Source organism: Uranotaenia lowii, chromosome 2 (genome assembly GCF_029784155.1).
Source record: "Uranotaenia lowii strain MFRU-FL chromosome 2, ASM2978415v1, whole genome shotgun sequence".
Classification (NCBI taxonomy): domain Eukaryota; kingdom Metazoa; phylum Arthropoda; class Insecta; order Diptera; family Culicidae; genus Uranotaenia; species Uranotaenia lowii.
The window spans coordinates 143,841,348-143,861,461 of NC_073692.1; the positions used below are offsets into that span (position 1 = coordinate 143,841,348).

A 20,114-nucleotide genomic window follows, 5' to 3' on the forward strand; every position below is an offset into this window, starting at 1 on the left:
CATCATTTCCTCGTATAAATGACTTTTGTGTCCAAAGTCTGTTAAAAAAAACTTTAAATAAATCTGTTAGGCCTAAGGCCTGTCCGTGGATAAATTTTGATTTTGGAAATTAAACAGAATATTGAATTATTATCAAAAAAAATTAATCCAGAAAATGCACATCTAAACGAAATGTTAAGACATGTTTCGAAAAAGTATAACCCAAGTAACATTTATAGTTTAATTGGACTCTTCAAGCCCCTTATTAAACCAAAATTTTATCTAGTAGCCTGCTATAAAACTTCCAATGTTCTTGGGTCACTTTGTGAGAGGAAATATAAGAGAACTAAGATACTATGAAAATAATTTGAGCAATTTGCAGCAAAGCCTAATTTCAACATTAATTTGAAGTTAAAACCTACTAAATTGTCCATTTTGCGGGAAATTTTGCGTTCCAGCGAATCGAAAAATCTGATGGCTAATTTTCCTATCCCTATCTATTTGATAGATTCGGGAATTCCCGGGACTTTCCAACCGTTTTCGGGGATAAGGGTTATCCCGAATTTTCTATATTCCTGGGAATTTCCTGGAAGGACACTCTAATAATTCCGTTGTAGAAAACTAACACGAAGTTTGTATTAAATTTAACAATCATTTCACCAGTATCGGAAAATCTCGCGCGAACACTGTCACCTGAGACCTTTCTTACAACACGTTTTCGCATATTCACCGGGTTTCTTACTTCTTGTTTTTGCAGCCAGCTTCAGTTAATTAGGTCGCTATTGCCTTTGGATCTTTGGAAATAAAAAACCGAAGTGGTCCAGAGTTCAAACAATAATTCGTCACAAGTACCTAAAATCACAGTTTATATTTTACTATAATTCACGCGAAAAGCTTCAACAAGATCTAAGAGACAGAATTTTATCCAGAGTGCCTCAAAACTGCAAGAGTGATCCCTATCTTTAAGTCTGGTGACCAACTCTATGTAAACCAGTGATGCGAATGTCATCCAAAAGACAGTCGGGATCGTGACAGTCGCATAACATTTCCAATGACATTCGAAAAGATCTCAATGACATAGACGGTCAGCCAAAAAATAAAAGTTAAACGACTGGAGGAAATGTCAATCATTTTTGTAATGACAGTCGCTCAGAAAAATGTCATCGAATTATTCATCTCGATAACATTTTTGACTTGTGACCAAGGTTGCCGAAATCACAGAAATATCTGTAATTTCACAGAATTTTGAGCAAATTTTTATCACAGAATCTGTGTCACATAACACAGAATTTTGAAATTTTCGCAGATCTCACAGAATTTTTAAATTTGGAATGCATTTCGAAATTATAATGTTTTTGGACAGTATCGAATTTAGATTGTGTACGATGATGACGCATGCAACTCAACGATCGTACCACAACTGAACCCGAATCAAAAGACCAAACCTCGACAATGCCCAGGAGATCATTTAGCCTAGCTGAGTTGAATTGGTCTACGATCTTCTCACACTACCAACACAGTGCCCACCGCTGATGAGTACTTTAGTGCTCATAAGTAAACCCATCAGTAGTACATAGTACAACAGATTTGGCACCCAACAGCTAACGCGGGAAAAAATCTACAAGCGCTTGGGGTGATACAAAGCCGTCGTTCCAGACCATGATCTCCCTCCAGCCTAGTGGACTATTGTTTTTCATCACCCATTCTCAGCGAGTGCATCATCATCGATCATCGTAGTATCATCACCGATAAGGACGGGTGATAATGACGGCGAAGACTCTCTGGGATGAAAACATCGCGGATGGAACTCCGGAGAGTTCACAATTCACGGCAGCGGTATCGCTCGGTAGCTTTCGGCAGTTGGATTCGGATCTCCGGTGCATGACGATGCACGAAGATAGGCAATCGGCCACTCCAGTTTACAGTTTTTTTATATTAGTTAGCATGTTTAGTTAAGTTTAAAAATTGTTAGATATTAAGAATAAAGTTTATTTAGCAAGTTTGTGTTTCCCTAAAACGCTGGATTTTGTTATTTGTGCCGCGAATAAATCAACTTTACAAAACCTGTGCAGACCTGTCCGGAGGTCTGCAACCCGGAAGCAACACCGGTGAGCAACCCGATCTCGAACTGCCGAGGAAACTGTGCGCTACTCGGCTAGTACGCTTGCTGGCCGACTGACTGACTGACTGACTCGCTGCACGCTTGTGACGAATGACGTGGTATCGGGTTAATCCATTCACACATCCCCCTCCTATCCCAAACAAAATGATTCAATATAATTAAAAAGAAACTGTTTTGAAATCGTTTTTTTTTTTATTAATTGAAAAAAAAATGCAAATCGACAATAAGTTTGTTTTTGTTTTAGAAAACTCGTCTACTTGGCATTTGCCAGGATGCATAGATGGACTGATGGGAAGAAGGAACAAACAACTTGCGCTACAACTCATGGCCGATGCTTTCATATCTCATTTCCACCTCTCTTTCAATTTCCGTTGAACGAAATCATCCTAAACACTTCGATGAAATTAGATCTCTATTTGATCATCGACTAGCTAAGCGACAATTATTCAAAAAATTGCGAACTATGAAAAACTCAAATATATATTTTATAACACTATGCAAGCAAGTTGGGTTGTAGTGGTTTCAAACTTAGTCACACGTTTGTTTCTATATTGCATTTTTTTTTTGTTTGCGTTCCACAGATTTGATACACGGTTAACATATAATCTATAAAATGGTATTATAAATCAACGATTACTCATTTGAAATCTGAGTTTAATCGAGAAAACCTATTTTCCATATTCCTTTTATTCATTTTCTCGTTTTAACTGCATATCACCAAACTTTAAAATTTAATTGCGGGCAGTTAGAATGAAGATGACAGATCTAAGTTCAACGTGAATTTTAGCTATTGTCGCTGAATCCTAAAACCGGAGTTTTTGTTTGAATTAGCACCGGCGACATTCATTAACGATATATCATGTTGACCAGACGTCTAATAAACATCTTCCAAGTATTGGTACCGGACAACAGCAAGGGCTGTCGACTGCCAAAGTGTTTGTTGAATTGATATAATTTTTTTTTACCATTTCTGGTTGGCAAGATTGTAAACTACCAGCGTTAAAGCTTCAGTTATCAACTGCATCAAAATATTATTAAATCGCGATATACAAAAACTTTCGATAAAAACTGCCGGGGAAAAACCCGTGTGATGAATTTCTAATTGGCTAATTGTGATATCTAACGAACTAATTGTGTATTTCGATCCAAATTCATGAGGATAAGCTCAAAGCTCACGCACAAAACATGGTTTATTTTGTATTGTACTTTTGTATATTGTAAGTACTCATCTTGTATTTTTTTTCTCAAACTTTCCTACAACCCGCCTGGTTCAAAGCGGTAAAATTACGAAATGACCTCTCGGCGCGTTAAAAAACTATAACTGTTCCCTCAAGATGCTATCGAGGTTTGCTATTCACCCTTTACATGACTCAGTTGAAATCCTATCGAGCTGCTCTCTCGAAACGTTCCATAGTTCTTATATCAAACTGTTTACCTCAAATTTATTCCTTGAATGGGAAAACTGTTCTTTAAATTGTGTTTTGTCAATTCAAAACTATCCTGTAAGTTCGCATGAAATCAATTCATCAATTTATACGAGCTATCACCACATCATCGGACACGCTTTATTGTTCATTCTTATTATAAGCAATCTTCAATCTGTCCTCTTGATACCCTTTCTTCCCCCTTTCAAGTTGTCCCCTCGACACGCTCATAGGTGCATCATTTCTCAAGCTGTTCTCCGAACTCGCTAGATTTTCAAATTAATTTCAAAAAGTCAACACGATTTTTTTCAAATTGAAAGTAGTCCTCCCGACTCGCTTTAAATTTCAATCTTATTTTAAGCTGTCATCTTAACCGACCTTCTAATTTCAAGCTGTTCTCTCAATTCGCTTGAAATTTCTATTGATGCTTTCAGGCTGTCCTCTCAACTCGCCATTCAATTTCAAGCTGTCCTCTCAACTCGCTCTAATTTCTATCAATACGTTTAGGCTGTCCTCTCAACTCGCCTGACAATTTCAAGCTGTCCTCTCAGCTCGCTTGAAATTTATATCGATACGTTTAGGCTGTCCTCTCAACTCGCCTGTCAATTTCAAGCTGTCCTCTCAACTCGCTTGAAATTTCTATCGGTACTCTCAGGCTGTCCTCTCAACTCGCCTGTCAATTTCAAGCTGTCCTCTCAACTCGCTTGAAATTACTATCGGTACTTGCAGGCTGTCCTCTCAACTCGCCTTTCAACTTCAAGCTGTCCTCTCAACTCGCTTGAAATTGCTATCGATACGTTTAGGCTGTCCTCTCAACTCGCCTTCCAATTTCAAGCTGTCCTCTCAACTCGCTTGAAATTTCGATACGTTCAGGCTGTCCTCTCAACTCGCCTTCCAATTTCAAGCTGTCCTCTCAACCCGCTTGAAATTGTGAACATGATCAAGCTGTCCTCACGACTTGCTTGAAATTTAATTTTGATTTCATGTTGTCTTCTCAACGAAAATTCAATACTTAATTCACCAATTCCAGTTTCGGTATTATTTCACAACCCGCCGGTAACTACATTTCACTTATTGAGTATTCGAATTACTCATTTTATCACGGTAATTAACAAACTAATTGATTTTCAATCAAGTTTGATGAAAATAAATCTCAGCGTAAATCGATGACCACGTTTGTTTACTTTTTCGGTTCGGTATTTTTTTTCGGTTTTTATAATTTCTTGTTTTTATGCAATGTAACAAGAAATTACCTGTAACGGTCGCCAAATGTGCAGACCTGTCCGGAGGTCTGCAACCCGGAAGCAACACCGGTGAGCAACCCGATCTCGAACTGCCGAGGAAACTGTGCGCTACTCGGCTAGTACGCTTGCTGGCCGACTGACTGACCGACTGACTCGCTGCACGCTTGTGACGAATGACGTGGTATCGGGTTAATCCATTCACACAAAACCCAAAAACGTGCATACTATTGTTGCTTGGCGAACATTCCGTGAACGTGCCCCTGGATAACAAAGGTAGCTACAAGCGGGTCAATGACCTAATCTGTCCACCCGAGGAATTTTTTGGTTTGGTACCCCCCGAACATTGGTCCTTCGAGCCGGATATACGGGGGACACCTTGGATGCTAACCCGTGATTTGGACGCTTTTGGTCGGCCATCGAAATTCCGCCATTGGGTATTGAAACTGCAGGGAACAATAACCCTTTGTACACCGCCATTGCTGGAGGAAAAATCGCGCGCTTGTTCGCATCATCTTTCGGATTCCCGCTTCACTGGACATTTGCGCCCCGAAAAGGTTTCACGTGTAAGTTGAACCCGAACTACATATGTTCAGTCGAAGCTCTCTTAAATGGATTCATGCTAACACAAAATTTACTTCAACCTAAACTTGGTATCAACCGTATGCTGGAGTGAATTGGTCCCACTATCTCGAGTATAGTGGAACAATTCGTAACTGGATATTTGTTGGAAAATTGATCGAGTGGATGGTTCGGGAACATCGGAACACTGAAGCGGCGCCTAAACCTGTTTTCAAAGGTAAATATAATTTACTTCAGTGTATGTTCGGCCGAAGCCATTGGTCTTCATTTTCTTACACCCACATTTCGACGTTTCTTTCCAACAATACCACCGGAGATCATTACCCCGCTCAGAAGCTGGAATTCTGAGCAAATCCGAAAATCGTTAGCCACACCTGGGTGGCACAACCGACGTTTTATTGTTTTCTCGCAACTGGTGCGAGCCCAGATCCATTTGTCACACTCAACCTGGTGCATGCTTCAGGTGTGAATTGGTAATCCGGATCACTCACAGTGATCGAATCGACATCCAGCCGCAATTGGTGCGGTTAGTTGGTTCCTGGTCATCATATCAACCTTCCATCCGTTTGGCGATACCGAAGGCGGTTTCGAAATCGGTGATCAATCGTGCCTGGTCCTACAACAACTACTGGTACAGTGGAGAAACTGGTTCTCACACTAATTGACTGCTCGGCTGTAGTCATTCAACGAGGCGTTCCTTGGCCCTGCATGCTCAGGTCAGCATCATCGTAGCGAAGAGGTGGTGCAGCAATATTTTTTCGTAGGTGAGTTAGAATTCTTGTATATGTTCTGCCGAAGTGGACAGCAGAAATACACATTTTAAATAAAATCATCCTCTTCGACTTACTTGCGACGCAATTCCCTGAGCACAACTGTTCGTTAGAACAAACTGACTCAAGTTTGCGAATTCAACCCTGGTTTATCGGTCCCTATTGGAAGACGGAAGTTTGGCCCCCTATACAATTCATTGGTTGGCGCGAATAATTTTTCTGTGGGTAAATATACTTAGGACAGTATATGTCCAGCCGAACTTGGATCTACTATCAGCAACTACACCACCACTTTCCCCCGCACTTCTCGGTTGCCTGTGAGCTGTGACGTCATCAACATGCCTGCGAAGAAAACCATCAAGGAGCCCATCGAAGACACCAAGGTTCCGACGCTGAGGTACTGGACGGTCCGGTTGAGGGAAATCCAAGCTAACTTCAATGACATCTGGGAGTTTGTAGAGGGTTTCACAGATAATACTACTGCAGCTATGGTGGAAGTTAGGTTGTCCGCTATCGATGAACTTTGGGAAAAATTCTGCGAGGTACTGGTCGAGATCAAATCCCACGACGATTTTGCTGGCGATGAAACGGGTTTCGACAACGAGCGGAAGGAGTTCAGCAATCGCTATTATTTTGCGAAATCCTTCTTGCTTGACAGGGTTAAGGCTTCGAATGATTCTACGGTTCTGGACAACTCGAGTCGCGTTGCAGATTTATCAGCTCAAGGTGGTCTAGATCACGTTCGCTTGCCGCAGATCAAGCTTCAGAGCTTCGACGGAAACATCGATGACTGGTTAAGCTTCCGGGACCTCTACACTTCTCTTATCCACTGGAAACAGGAACTTCCGGATGTAGAGAAGTTCCACTACTTAAAAGGTTGTTTATTGGGGGAGCCGAAGGCCATGATCGACCCTCTGAAAATTACGAAAGCCAATTACCAGGTGGCTTGGGAAATGCTCTTGAAACGCTATAACAATAGCAAGCAGTTGAAAAAGCGTCAAATCCAATCGCTTTTCAAATTGCCCACTCTCACCAAGGAATCGGTCGGCGAATTGCATGTTCTGGTTGAAGGTTTCGAACGCATCGTGAACACTTTAGACCAGGTGGTTCAATCCTCCGATTTCAAGGATCTTTTGCTGGTTAATTTCTTGGTTTCGCGTTTGGATCCCATAACACATAGAGCGTGGGAAGAGAGCTCAGCAGCGGCAGAACAGGACACCTTGCAGGAACTAACTGAATTTCTTCACCGGCGAATTAGGGTTTTAGAATCACTTCCTCCCAAACCATCCGATTCTAAAAACGTTCAACAAGTTTCAACGAAGCCCAAGGTTACCAGAACTGGACATTCAGCGATGCAGTCTTCCGGGATTGTCTGCGCAGCCTGCAAGGAGCGACACTTATTGCATTTGTGTCCGAAATTCCAAAAACTAACGGTGATGGAACGGGATGCCATATTGAAGACGCACAATCTTTGTCGGAACTGTTTTCGGTCGGGTCATCTGGCTAGGGATTGCCAGTCCAAATTTTTCTGTCGGCATTGCCAGGGTCGACATCATTCCATGATTTGTTTCCGGTCAGAGAAAGGGGATCGATTGGCGATCAGCGAAAGGGGTGGGAATTCTACGGCTCATTCTTCACACACCAGAGAACTTCTTCCGGCCAACACGGAATCGGAATCCAAGGTGGCGAATACGGCGGCCACAACTTGTCAAACTTTCAAGGCATTCAACTCCAAAACTTCTCATGTGCTATTGGCAACAGCTGTTGTGCAATTGGAAAACGATATGGGTATTCGGTTCCCCGCTCGAGCGTTGCTCGACTCCGGTTCCGAGAGTAATTTCATAACTGAGCGGTTATGTCAGCGGATGGCGCTATCCAGGAAAAAGGAGGACATTTCCATACTGGGAATCGGTCAAGCGGCTACGAGCGGCAAATTCAGCGTTACAGCGAAACTGTGTTCCAGGACTACTAATTTCTCTCGAGAACTCAAGTTTCTCGTACTTCCAAAGGTCACTTCCAATCTTCCCACCTCGACTATCAACACGGAAACATGGGCGGTCCCTGAAGATATCGAGCTAGCGGATCCGGCGTTCTTTGAATCCAGCAAGGTGGACTTAGTTCTCGGGATCGAATCCTTTTTCGAATGTTTTGTAAGTGGTCGAAGAATTCCCTTGGGCAAGCAGCTTCCTACTTTAACGGAATCCGTATTTGGCTGGGTGGTCTGTGGAGGAGCTGCAACTCCCGGTTCAGCATTCAACGTGCAATGCAACATGTCGGTGAATGAATCCTTAGAGCAACTCGTATCTCGGTTCTGGGAGCGCGAGGAAATTGGTTCGGCGAAAACATTCACCAAGGAAGAAAAACGGTGTGAGCAGCAGTTCAGTTCGACGGTTCAGCGTAGCTCCGATGGTCGATATACGGTGAGCTTACCCAAAAACGAGGACATCCTTTCGAAACTTGGCAACTCAAGGGAGATTGCCCTTTGACGACTGGCTGGAACGGAACGACGGCTGGACAGGGATCCAGATCTTCACAAGGAATACAACACTTTCATGGAGGAATATTTGCTGCTCGATCATATGAGAATGGTAAGGGGGGATGATACAGTCCAAAGATGCTTTCTGCCGCATCACCCGGTCATTAAAGAGGGAAGCACCACTACCAAGGTTCGCGTGGTGTTTGACGCTTCCTGTAAGACGTCTACAGGAATCTCACTCAACGACGGATTACTGGTTGGGCCAGTAATTCAGGAAGACTTGCGCTCCATCATCTTGCGAAGTCGGTCCAAGCAAGTCATGATCGTGGCAGACGTGGAAAAGATGTTCCGGCAGATAAGGCTTCAAGAATCAGATCGACCGCTTCAATCAATACTTTGGCGACCACCAACTTCGAGGGAAGTCAACGTTTACGAGCTCAACACCGTTACTTACGGGACCAAACCGGCTCCGTTTTTGGCAACCCGCACATTGCAGCAGCTTGCGAACGATGAGCGACATAGGTTTCCACTGGCGGCCAAGGCGTTCACAGAGGATACCTATATGGACGACGTGATAACTGGCGAAAAGGACGCAGAGGCAGCACTCGAGCTGAGGATTCAGCTGGAAAATGCTGCTGCAGCAGGAGGATTTCGACTTCGAAAATTTGCTTCCAATTCTCGGCGAGTTTTGGAAGGCATGCCCGAGGAAAATGTAGCTATCAAGGATCCAGCGATTGATTTGTCATCAAATTCATCGGTGAAAATTCTTGGGTTGACATGGTTGCCGAAATCCGATTCCTTGATGTTCCAGTTCAACATTCCATCGTTTGAAAAATCGGGAAAGTGGACCAAACGACAAATTCTTTCTGTGATCGCCTCGCTTTTCGACCCACTCGGCTTGCTAGGTGCAACTGTAACCACTGCAAAAATCTTTATGCAGTTGCTTTAGACACTTCAGGACGACAAGGGAGAAAAAATCGATTGGGATCATCCATTGCCTTCGACGGTGGGTGAGATCTGGTGCCAATATTATGCGAAACTACCTCTGTTGAACGAGATAAAGGTTGATCGTTGCGTCATTTTACCGGAAGCAGTTCGTATGGAGCTGCATTGTTTCTCCGATGCATCTGAAAAGGCGTACGGCGGGTGCATCTACATCAAAAGTATTGGCGAGCGTGGCGAGGTTCGAATTGGTCTTGTTTCCTCTAAATCTAGAGTTGCACCCCTGAAAAGCCAATCAATTCCAAGGCTTGAGCTCAACTGCGCTCTCTTAACGTCGGAGCTGTTCGAGATGGTGAAGGGATCGATGAGATTCGAAGGGCAGGTGTATTTTTGGACGGATTCCACCTGCGTTTGGCGTTGGTTGCAAGCTGTTCCATCTACTTGGTCAACATACGTAGCGAATCGGGTCAGCAAGATTCAAAATCTCACTGACGGATACACTTGGAGACACGTTCCTGGAATCGACAACCCTGCAGATCTTATTTCCCGTGGGATTTCGCCGGAAGAAATTGGAAATAATCGATTGTGGTGGCAGGGACCTACTTGGCTGCAATTCGAAGAACCCAAATGGCCGGATTGCTTCGAGCATTGTAACGACGAAACGCGAGAAGAAGAAAGGCGCAAGACGAAGGTGGTGGCGGTTGGAGTTTCAAAAAACACGGAATTCAATGCGTGGTTTTTGGAACGATATTCAAACAACAACGTGCTGATTCGACACACGGCATATTTGTTACGGTTGCGGAGGTTTCTGCGCCTACGGAAAGCAGTTAAATTTGAACCTTTTCTCTCGACAGCTGAATTATTTGAAGCAGAAAGCGCAGTCGCTCGTTGCGTTCAATTAGAATGTTTTCCGGATGAAATCCAGGCACTTTCAAAAGGAGAAAATGTGCCCAGAAGATCACCGTTGAGATGGTTCAACCCCTTCCTGGACCAAAATGGAATCATCAGAGTCGGAGGACGGATTAGGAACTCAGCTGAGCATTGGAATACCGAACATCCAATTGTCCTTCCGGCGCGTCATCATTTAACGAAACTTATTCTGGAATATTATCACCGTCGTTTGCTGCACGCTGGGTTGCAACTTCTGCTAGCTACAGTTCGTCTTCGATTCTGGCCCCTTGGTGGTGAGAATTTTGCCAGACATATCATCCACAAATGCACTACCTGTTTTAGAGTTCGACCTACACCTGTCCAACAGTTTATGGGAGATCTTCCGGCGGATCGAATTAGGATAGCTAGAACATTCAAGAAAGCGGGGTTGGATTACTTCGGTCCCGTTTACCTTCGCCCTGTCCCACGTCGTGCCGCGGTTAAGGGCTATGTGGCGGTTTTTATTTGCCTGTGCACAAAAGCTGTACACCTGGAGTTAGTCTCCGATCTCTCTACGGAACGATTTCTTCAGGCATTTCATCGATTTGTCGCCAGGCGAGGGCGATGCAGTGACGTTTATTCCGACAACGGTACCAATTTCGTCGGTGCGCGGAATAAACTGAAGGAATTGTTCACTCTACTGAAGGACCAGAAACACCGTGAGGACATATCCAGGGATTGCAGCAGATCAGGTATCCAGTGGCACTTCAACCCTCCTGGAGCTCCGCACTTTGGAGGACTGTGGGAGGCAGCGGTGAAGTCGACAAAGAAGCACCTACTACGAACCATCGGCGAAACACCTGTGTCACCTGAAAACTTTGCGGCTTTATTAACACAAGTGGAAGCATGCCTAGATTCTCGTCCAATCACAGCACTATCGGACGATCCAAACGACCTCGAACCGTTAACACCGGCACACTTTATTATCGGAGAATCGTTTGAAGCTATGCCAGAACCAGACTTCACAGATGTCAAGGACTATCGGTTGAGCGAGATGCAGCTGATGCAAAAATATCTCCAATCCATTTGGAAAAGATGGAAAACGGAGTACTTGTGCCAACTCCAAGCACGATCCAAACGGTGGAAACCCGCTTTGCCAATCCAGGTTGGCCAGTTGGTTGTAATCGTGGAGCAGAATCTGCCACCTTGTCGCTGGAAGATGGGGCGCATTGAAGAGGTGCATCCGGGTACTGACGGAGTTGTTCGGGTGGTTACTCTGAAAACAGCGTCTGGTTCGTTGATGCGTCCTGTCGAGAAAGTATGCCTTCTGCCTGTCGCCGACAACAAAATTCCAATGCCAGAAGAGGGATCAAAACACTAACAGTAAACCAAAAAGGAATGTCCAAGTCCCGGTCGAAGTTTTTATATCTTTTCAGAAATGTAGCCGTGCATCTAATTTCTGGGTGGGTGAGAATGTACGATGATGACGCATGCAACTCAACGATCGTACCACAACTGAACCCGAATCAAAAGACCAAACCTCGACAATGCCCAGGAGATCATTTAGCCTAGCTGAGTTGAATTGGTCTACGATCTTCTCACACTACCAACACAGTGCCCACCGCTGATGAGTACTTTAGTGCTCATAAGTAAACCCATCAGTAGTACATAGTACAACAGATTTGGCACCCAACAGCTAACGCGGGAAAAAATCTACAAGCGCTTGGGGTGATACAAAGCCGTCGTTCCAGACCATGATCTCCCTCCAGCCTAGTGGACTATTGTTTTTCATCACCCATTCTCAGCGAGTGCATCATCATCGATCATCGTAGTATCATCACCGATAAGGACGGGTGATAATGACGGCGAAGACTCTCTGGGATGAAAACATCGCGGATGGAACTCCGGAGAGTTCACAATTCACGGCAGCGGTATCGCACGGTAGCTTTCGGCAGTTGGATTCGGATCTCCGGTGCATGACGATGCACGAAGATAGGCAATCGGCCACTCCAGTTTACAGTTTTTTTATATTAGTTAGCATGTTTAGTTAAGTTTAAAAATTGTTAGATATTAAGAATAAAGTTTATTTAGCAAGTTTGTGTTTCCCTAAAACGCTGGATTTTGTTATTTGTGCCGCGAATAAATCAACTTTACAAAACCCAAAAACGTGCATACTATTGTTGCTTGGCGAACATTCCGTGAACGTGCCCCTGGATAACAAAGGTAGCTACAAGCGGGTCAATGACCTAATCTGTCCACCCGGAGAATTTTTTGGTTTGGTACCCCCCGAACAGATTGCTTACTTTGAATTAGAAATGTAAGATAAGATTAGTAATGCTAATTGATTTTTCCCAACTTATATGTGAAAAAGACCCAATTTACTATAAATTTTCAATGAAATTGAAAGATATAGCATCACAGAAATCCATCACAGAATTTTTTGGTTAAATCACAGAAAGTCAGTTTCTCAAAAACACAGAACTTTTTTTCGGCAACCTTGCTTGTGTTGTGACAGTCGAAGGTCCTGTTGGTCCTCTGACTGTTGGAATGACATTTTTTAATTTTGGATTGCGTGACTGTCATGGAAAAATTTATAAACATGTCATGATTTTGACAGTTATGGCCAGATCCAGAATCCGATAAATCAAAATAATCAAATTTTCACTTGCGACACTTGAATGGAAAGTTCTTGATCTGCACATGATGGAAATTGATAGGAGAAGTGGTTCGGGGCCATCTGGTCCTGGCCACGGCCAATTTGGTCGGTTCCGGGGTACGAAAAATCACGTGGAAAACTTAGATTGGGTTATACGTTTGCATATTTTCACGCTTTTTCACGGAGAGAGCTAAGGGTTTGATTCATGTCCACGTGGATTTTTCGATTTCCCCCCGATCCAGACTTCCTGGCTGTTGACAAACGTTCCCCAAACACTTTTATTACATTTGTAACGGTTGATTTGGCAACTTTTAGCGATTTTGCCAGCTTTGCGTGCGAGTAGCTCGGATTTTCGCGATGCGCGAGCAAAATTTTGATGCGCTGCTCTTCTTCCTTGGACGGCATTTCGACAACTGAAGAGTGAATTCCAAAATCAAAATAGGAACAACATTCTACAGACACACACACACACCTTCAAAATGAGGGGTGTTCAGGTTTTTTAAATGCAAAATTGAAAGAAATACGTCAAGTTGATATTGACCAAATTTTGACCGTATCACCCTTTAGTGCGGCGATTGGACGCACTACGATTCGGTACCGGTTTGCTGGAATTTCTTCTCCACTGGTTCAGCGATCAGATGCAGATGATTCGGTGGCGGTTCCCCCAGATATTCTTTCGCCACTGGTGCGGCAATGGAATATCTATTCTATTCGGCGGCTGTGCCACCAGATGTTCTTCGCCACTGATGTGGCAATAGAAAGCGGTCCTATTCGCACCGGTTAGCCGGGATTTTGCCACCGGATCGGTGATAGATAGCAAGCGGGTTCGCATCGGTAAGCCGAGATTTTGTCAGTCGTTTGGCGACGGAAGCCTTGGATTCGGCGGTTGTCCCCGGGATTTTTTTGCCACTGGTGCTTTTTTTTTATTTATTTGATCATTGGGATTTTAACATCTATGAGGTCATTCATCCCTCGCCACTGGTGCGGCGGTCTGAGGCCCTTTAATACGGAGGAGGTTCCACCGGATGTTGCGCCACTGGTGCGACGATCGAGAGCAGCCTAGGCCCGATTGGATAAGCAGAGTGGCTGTTTGCCAATCCTGGGAAAAGTCTCCGATGAAACCAGCGAGATTAGGGGGAAAAAATAAAAGAAAAAGGCCGCCTGTGCGTATTGCACCTTTTCTTCGATCTTTTTCCTCGCCTCGACCCTTCTCAAGCCGAATTTCCCGGCTGAATTTGCCATAGAGGTGAAAGAATTTTTAAAAGAGGGCTGACCGAGTGATGCTTTTGCATCAAATACCTTTTGCAGACGCAGAGTCGAATTTGCTGTTGGATGGTCTAGTGCAAAGATGCACGTGGTGCATTCTGGCTGTTTGCCAAGTTTTTTATGCAAAATGTTGCAGCAAATATGAGCGGAACGCGCCAAAACAAAAGTGGTGTCACGTACCTTTACTTTCCGAGCTTTTGGCTCGCTTCCGCGTCTCATTTCCAGACTTTTCCCCGGGAAGCATAATTTTCAACTTGCGACGATTTTTCGTGTGCCAAACTTTCACTTCGCGCACCGTAAATGATTTTGACGTTTCTCCTCGATCCTGCACGCTCAGTATGGCTTACTCATTTTTTTTTGCACACTCCATCCCGGATCGGAACGAACTCGCAACCGGACCAATTACTGTCAAAATATTAGTTTTCAGAATTCTGTTAGATTTTCCTGAACATTTGATTATTTTGACAGCTCAATCGCAAAAACTTAGCGTCGTCAGGAAAGTTGTGTCACCAGAGCACTGAATTTGTCCGAATTCGGTTTGATTTCTGGTCAGATTTCTAACCGATTCACGGGTTGAACAGACTGAAATCCAACCGATTTTGGTCCAATTTTCCGATCCGGGATATCGTTTACTTATTTTCTGCACGCTCAGTATGCTTCCTTTATTTTTGCGTTTATTCTTTATACACGCTTACGCTGCTTAACATAGGGTTGGGTTTTTGGATAAATGTTGTTGCCAATCGCTTTAAACCTAACAATTTTAAGACTAATTCCATAAATTTAAATGCAACATACAGACCGGTTATCGAAATGATATATCAATCTTCTTCTTTGCTTAGTCCTAAATTATCATTAGGATGCATAATATTAAATTATTACTTTGGATCGGATTTCAGTAAAAAACGTGCACTGAAAATCGAATTGGCTCACTACATTTGTCGCCAAAGCAGCAGAAAATTTGATTGAAACTGACACAGTTCAAAATATAGTCATAAATTTCAAAAATTTCCATTTTTTTCATTGAGAAATTATTTACAAACCACTTGTTTTTATGTGTAGATAAACTTGGAAAAAATATGTTTTCCACTTTTTTCCGAATCAAATAACAGAATTAATTTATTTTCACTGTGAATATTGTGTTGTTTTTGAGTCGTTTTGATCCAATGTTTTGGAGCATCATTTGCCTACACTAGGGCGTTTAACATCCATTGATTTCAAAGGTTGCCTTTAAAGGCGTTTGTAAAAAATGTAATATTTTCATAGTTTTTACAATAAAAAGTAATATTATTGACAGAATATGAATAGAAGATAGAAATACGAAGCACATGTTGCAATGTATTCGGCTGTTCAGCTTATGTAAACCGCATACTCGGTCATTTCCCTTAGCAGGTGCATATTCCCCCGAAATACCCTACTTGTGCCAAGCGAGGTATTGCATGACTACTTTTCAAGGAATATTTTGATAGGCTTTATGTTTTCGGTGATCTTCACTCGTCAAACACCCAGCAAACATAAAACCGCATTAAAAATTATATCTTAAGTCATTAAAAACGTAACTGCGAATCGTTATTCCAACTAACGCAAGTAAAAGGTCGTAAAAATCGTTACTCGAAGTCGGATGAAATGGTTTAAATCGGATATGATAAAAAAATTCCACCATGTTTGCAGATTTTGAAGACGATGTCGTTCCTTTTTTTTCTCCTGCAAGGGTCAAGTGAGAGAACAGCTTTGATGTTCTCTTTGCGACCAGCAGTGCACCAAGATTGCTAAAAATCAGATGGTGTATTTGAAAAAAAATGCCCAATGACAGGGGCAGCAAATATTGTCGCTGGCAACGGTTCGCATGCGTTGAGAGAAAAAACTTGTGCTCTCTTGCATTCTTTGAGTATGTATGAATATGGTGTCAAATGTTTTCCAAATCGTATACTCTTATCGTTTTAGCCATAAGTTGAAAATATGTGTGTATATTGCCTTCACTTTGGTAGGTAAATGCTGTTTTTTCGAGTTTCATACGATCATTCTATAATGTATATGAAATGTATAACAAAGCTGTTGAGAAATATACCTCGGTTTTTAGATTTTGAATCAAAAATGGATCTCTTAAAAGGAACTGTTTTTTTTTTGTTTAGGATAAATGAGGAGATTCGCAAAGAAACGGGGAGAGGAAGTTTATTAAGATCTTATTTATTTTTAATTTATTCGGCAGACACTTAATTTTTTTCAATTTTGTACCCCATTGTGAGTGATGGAAAAAAAATGCAAAATAAGGATCGTGCAAAATAGAAAAAAATAATGATCGTTGTTTTCATTCTTAAATCATATCGCCACGATGAGTTGTTTTTTGTTGTTGTTATTCGCCTATAAAAGTCGATTCCATAATTATTATATTCAAAGTTACCCTAAGTCATGAAACGTTGTATCATATTTATTATTTCTTTGTAGCATCCTAAGCGTTTTGAAAATCTCCAACCAAAAATCTTACTTCATAAACTCTGCTGTAGTGTTTCAAATATGTAAAGCATTTTGTTTAACTTTGTTTTTTGTACAACATCAATTCAGATTGGATCATTTGAAAATCTTATTTAATTAAAGTATGAACTATCCTAATCTTTCTCAACGCCGGCCGCCGTAAACCAAAAACTCAACTACCAAGTCAACTCACGTTCAGTTCACCTCACTTTCGATACCATTGACTGGCACTGGATAACCATAGAATATTTGGGTCTTACGCTACGACTGAAAAACCTATTCGGCTACGTTCCAAGGTATCGGAATCCATGTTTGTCTTTTAACAGGATTTTAATATTGTTTTTAAACATCTATCGATGAGTTTAACATTGAAAAGTTCTTTGTGACAAATAGAAAATAATTCACATTTGTGTTCATTCAATTTTTTTCGAAATTGTGATCACACACCTTGATTGATGATTCCGTTCTCGATCTGGGTGACTCGATGCGGATACGCTTCGAGTGCGGTTCAATTTCTGCACTTGACAGACCAAAAAGTGGATGAATTACAGCTCTATTAAAGTGATTGTTTTTCCAAAATCAGACACCCGAAGGCAATTGGCCACGGCCGGCGACCCGCAGCAGACGGATTGACTTCAAGTGGCTGTTTTTTACAAAACAAGGAATTCTTTATTTTTTTGAAAATTGGTTTGCTAACTGAAGCGTGGAAAAAATTTATTTTTCATGAACTATCAAAAAAACTGTAAGTTTTATTACTAAAATAGTAAGTAAGGAAAACATGTAGATTTCATTTCTATGATTTTTTATATAATATTTTGCACTAATACCTAAGTTTTAGAAAATAAGAACGTCCATAAATAAACCTGAAGCAAATAGGGGACTCGAGGATACACGTTCCATTTCCAAGGAACAAGCTCAAAGGTCTACGATCTCCCTCCGAGAAGAAGTCAAATCGGAACTGATGCCATCGTGGTGGTGGCTCCAGAGAGCCCTGCCCTCGTAAAAGTTTGCTGCAATCCACTGGAGAATATGTGCCATGCCCATGATGTTTTCATAGTCAGACTAACTTTGGCGACGGCAATTTGTGACGGTTTCTAATCTGAATTTAATTGAAAGGATTTGGCACAACATGGCTAATTAATTGGAGGATTGTACACGATTGATGACTCTGCTCCCCGGTCTTACCGATAGCAGACATGTTGGGTTGGTTTGGTTCGGCTGAAATGCTCTCTAGGAATATGCTGCAGACTACCACTACTGAAAGGATAAACTCTGTAAGAGGAAAACATCTGTTTTATGAACCGAGAAAGTCACAAGATCGGAATATTTATGGGGCTCCTGGTAACTGTATAGAGTGCTCTCCTGCAAAATAAACCTTTCGGTAAGCTAGTAACTGGACGAATTAATTGTGTTTCGATTTTCTTTAGAGCTATTTTAACGAGCAAGGATTTCTTGAATATGGATGAAATTGATTCCTTTGAGTTGAAACAAAAATGACCTCAAACGTAGTTTTTCATGTTTTTCCTCACAAAAAAAACATTTTGAAAGAAACATTATCTTTTGGGTTGGATTTTGACCATCAAAGCTTTAGCATCAATGTGATAATCTTTTAACATTCAATTTTTTTTTATCATAACAAAAATAGAATCAATCATAAATGGAATCCTTCAATGATTATCAAGGAGATAACAAACTAATTATTCATTTATCTCTTAAATGCTATTGCAGTATCATATCATGATACTATTTAATGAAAAATTATCAGTAAAAATTCAAAAATCGGATTATTGCATTATGCTTTTTTGAAAGAACTTAAACATATGATCCTGTCTTGGTCGAGGAAGAATAGCCTTCATTGTTTGATTTCCTTTGAATAGGAAGAAAAAACGCAAAACCCCTTTTTAAGTTTTCTAAACGCCCGAAAACTAAGGCTTTATTTCACTTTTGAAATGTGTGGGAGCGAGCCAATGTACAATGCACCACGTTTGGCAGTCCACGATAGAATGCTTTAGTTAGTCGGCTCACGCACCGCGTACCGTCGGTGTACTCGTAGGTGGCTTAGCATACAGTGTGCTTTAAATATAAGCTATCACCACAAAATGAACAGAATATTTTAAAATTGACCAGTTGATAATTGAACTATGATAAAAAAAATCAAACAATAGCTCGACCTGATTTTCGAACAGCCCTCAACATTGTGTTTTTTAGTTAATATTTTCTATTTAAAAACTGTGAATATAATCTACCTGAAATGAGTTGTTGCGGAATTTTTCAAATGGCTAGCTCGTTTTTCGATATCGATAGAATTTTGAATACGGCGAATGCGCCAACATTGCTGTTTCGAGAAAAACGGGTTCAAAGTTTGACAGCTCCATGAGCGCCCAGCAAAAATTTATTTTGTTTTCTTTATTTTAGCCAATCAAATATCCTTCAGATATTGATGATAACACCATTCGTTTACATTGAGCGCATTCGTCCTATTCAAAATTCACTACCGACATGCTTTTGTTACATACTTATTACAATCTAATAAATTGGATATGAAACACGAACGATTATGATCAAATTTGACGCAAAATTAAGTTTTTGATGTTATGAAATTATTTAAACTGTTATCTTATCGTTTTCGTAAAGGGAGGTTCCTACACATAATAAATAGATATATGATGAATTCGAAATCTTTCCGAAACATGTTCTATCTACATATATAAAAATGAATTTATGTCTGTCCGTCTGTTCCCTATAGACTCTTAAACTACTTAACCGATTTGCGTGAAACTTATCGGATGGGGTATTGGAAGCCAGGGAAGGTTCCTATAATAGTTTGTGATCCCTCCCTCTCACTGGAAGGGGGGAGGGGGTTTTTCAAATAAAAATAAAAAGTCTTCATGACTCAACAACTGACCACGCAAATAGAACCAAATTTGGCATGGGAGTGTATTTCGGTACGAAGAATGTTTCTATGATGGTTTGGTACCTCTTCGTTTCTTCTGTGAGGAATGAAGAAATGGGAAGGTGGGCTCTCATACTATTTTTTTTTTTCATAACTCGAGAACTTATCAAGCGAATGGAACAAAATTTTGCTTGTAAGCATATTTGGATACGAGAAATGCTTCTATGGTTATTTGAGACACCTTTCCTTTTACAGCGAGGTGGAAGGAAAAGGGGAGGGGAAATTCATACAAATTTAACTACATAACTCGAGAGCTCCTAACAAATGGAACCAAATTTCACATGGCACTAAAAGCAAACCTAAAATTCAACTAATTATAGAGGGCACGAATCTCGGCGATGGAAGACTGCATCGATTTTCCTCT

At 41.5% G+C, this 20,114-nt stretch overlaps 2 protein-coding genes across 2 annotated transcripts; both read left to right on the forward strand.

Annotated features, from left to right (window-relative positions):
- The first annotated feature begins 6,456 nt into the window (after positions 1–6,456).
- LOC129741937 (uncharacterized) lies at positions 6,457–8,604 on the forward strand. Its single transcript, XM_055733762.1, has one exon. The coding sequence runs from the start codon at positions 6,457–6,459 to the stop codon at positions 8,602–8,604; it is 2,148 nt and encodes a 715-aa protein (XP_055589737.1).
- A 99-nt stretch (positions 8,605–8,703) lies between these two features.
- On the forward strand, positions 8,704–11,787 carry LOC129741938 (uncharacterized). The gene is made up of 2 exons (XM_055733763.1): positions 8,704–9,507; positions 9,553–11,787. The coding sequence occupies exons 1-2, from the start codon at positions 8,704–8,706 to the stop codon at positions 11,785–11,787; spliced, it is 3,039 nt and encodes a 1,012-aa protein (XP_055589738.1).
- Positions 11,788–20,114: the final 8,327 nt, after the last annotated feature.

Excerpts from the sequence above, each read along its gene's own strand:
- LOC129741937 (XM_055733762.1), top strand. The coding sequence starts at position 6,457 with ATGCCTGCGAAGAAAACCATCAAGGAGCCCATCGAAGACACCAAGGTT.
- LOC129741938 (XM_055733763.1), top strand. The coding sequence starts at position 8,704 with ATGGTAAGGGGGGATGATACAGTCCAAAGATGCTTTCTGCCGCATCAC. Across the intron at positions 9,508-9,552 it reads TCGGCTTGCTAGGTGCAACT|GACGACAAGGGAGAAAAAAT; the intron begins GTAACCACTGCA and ends TAGACACTTCAG.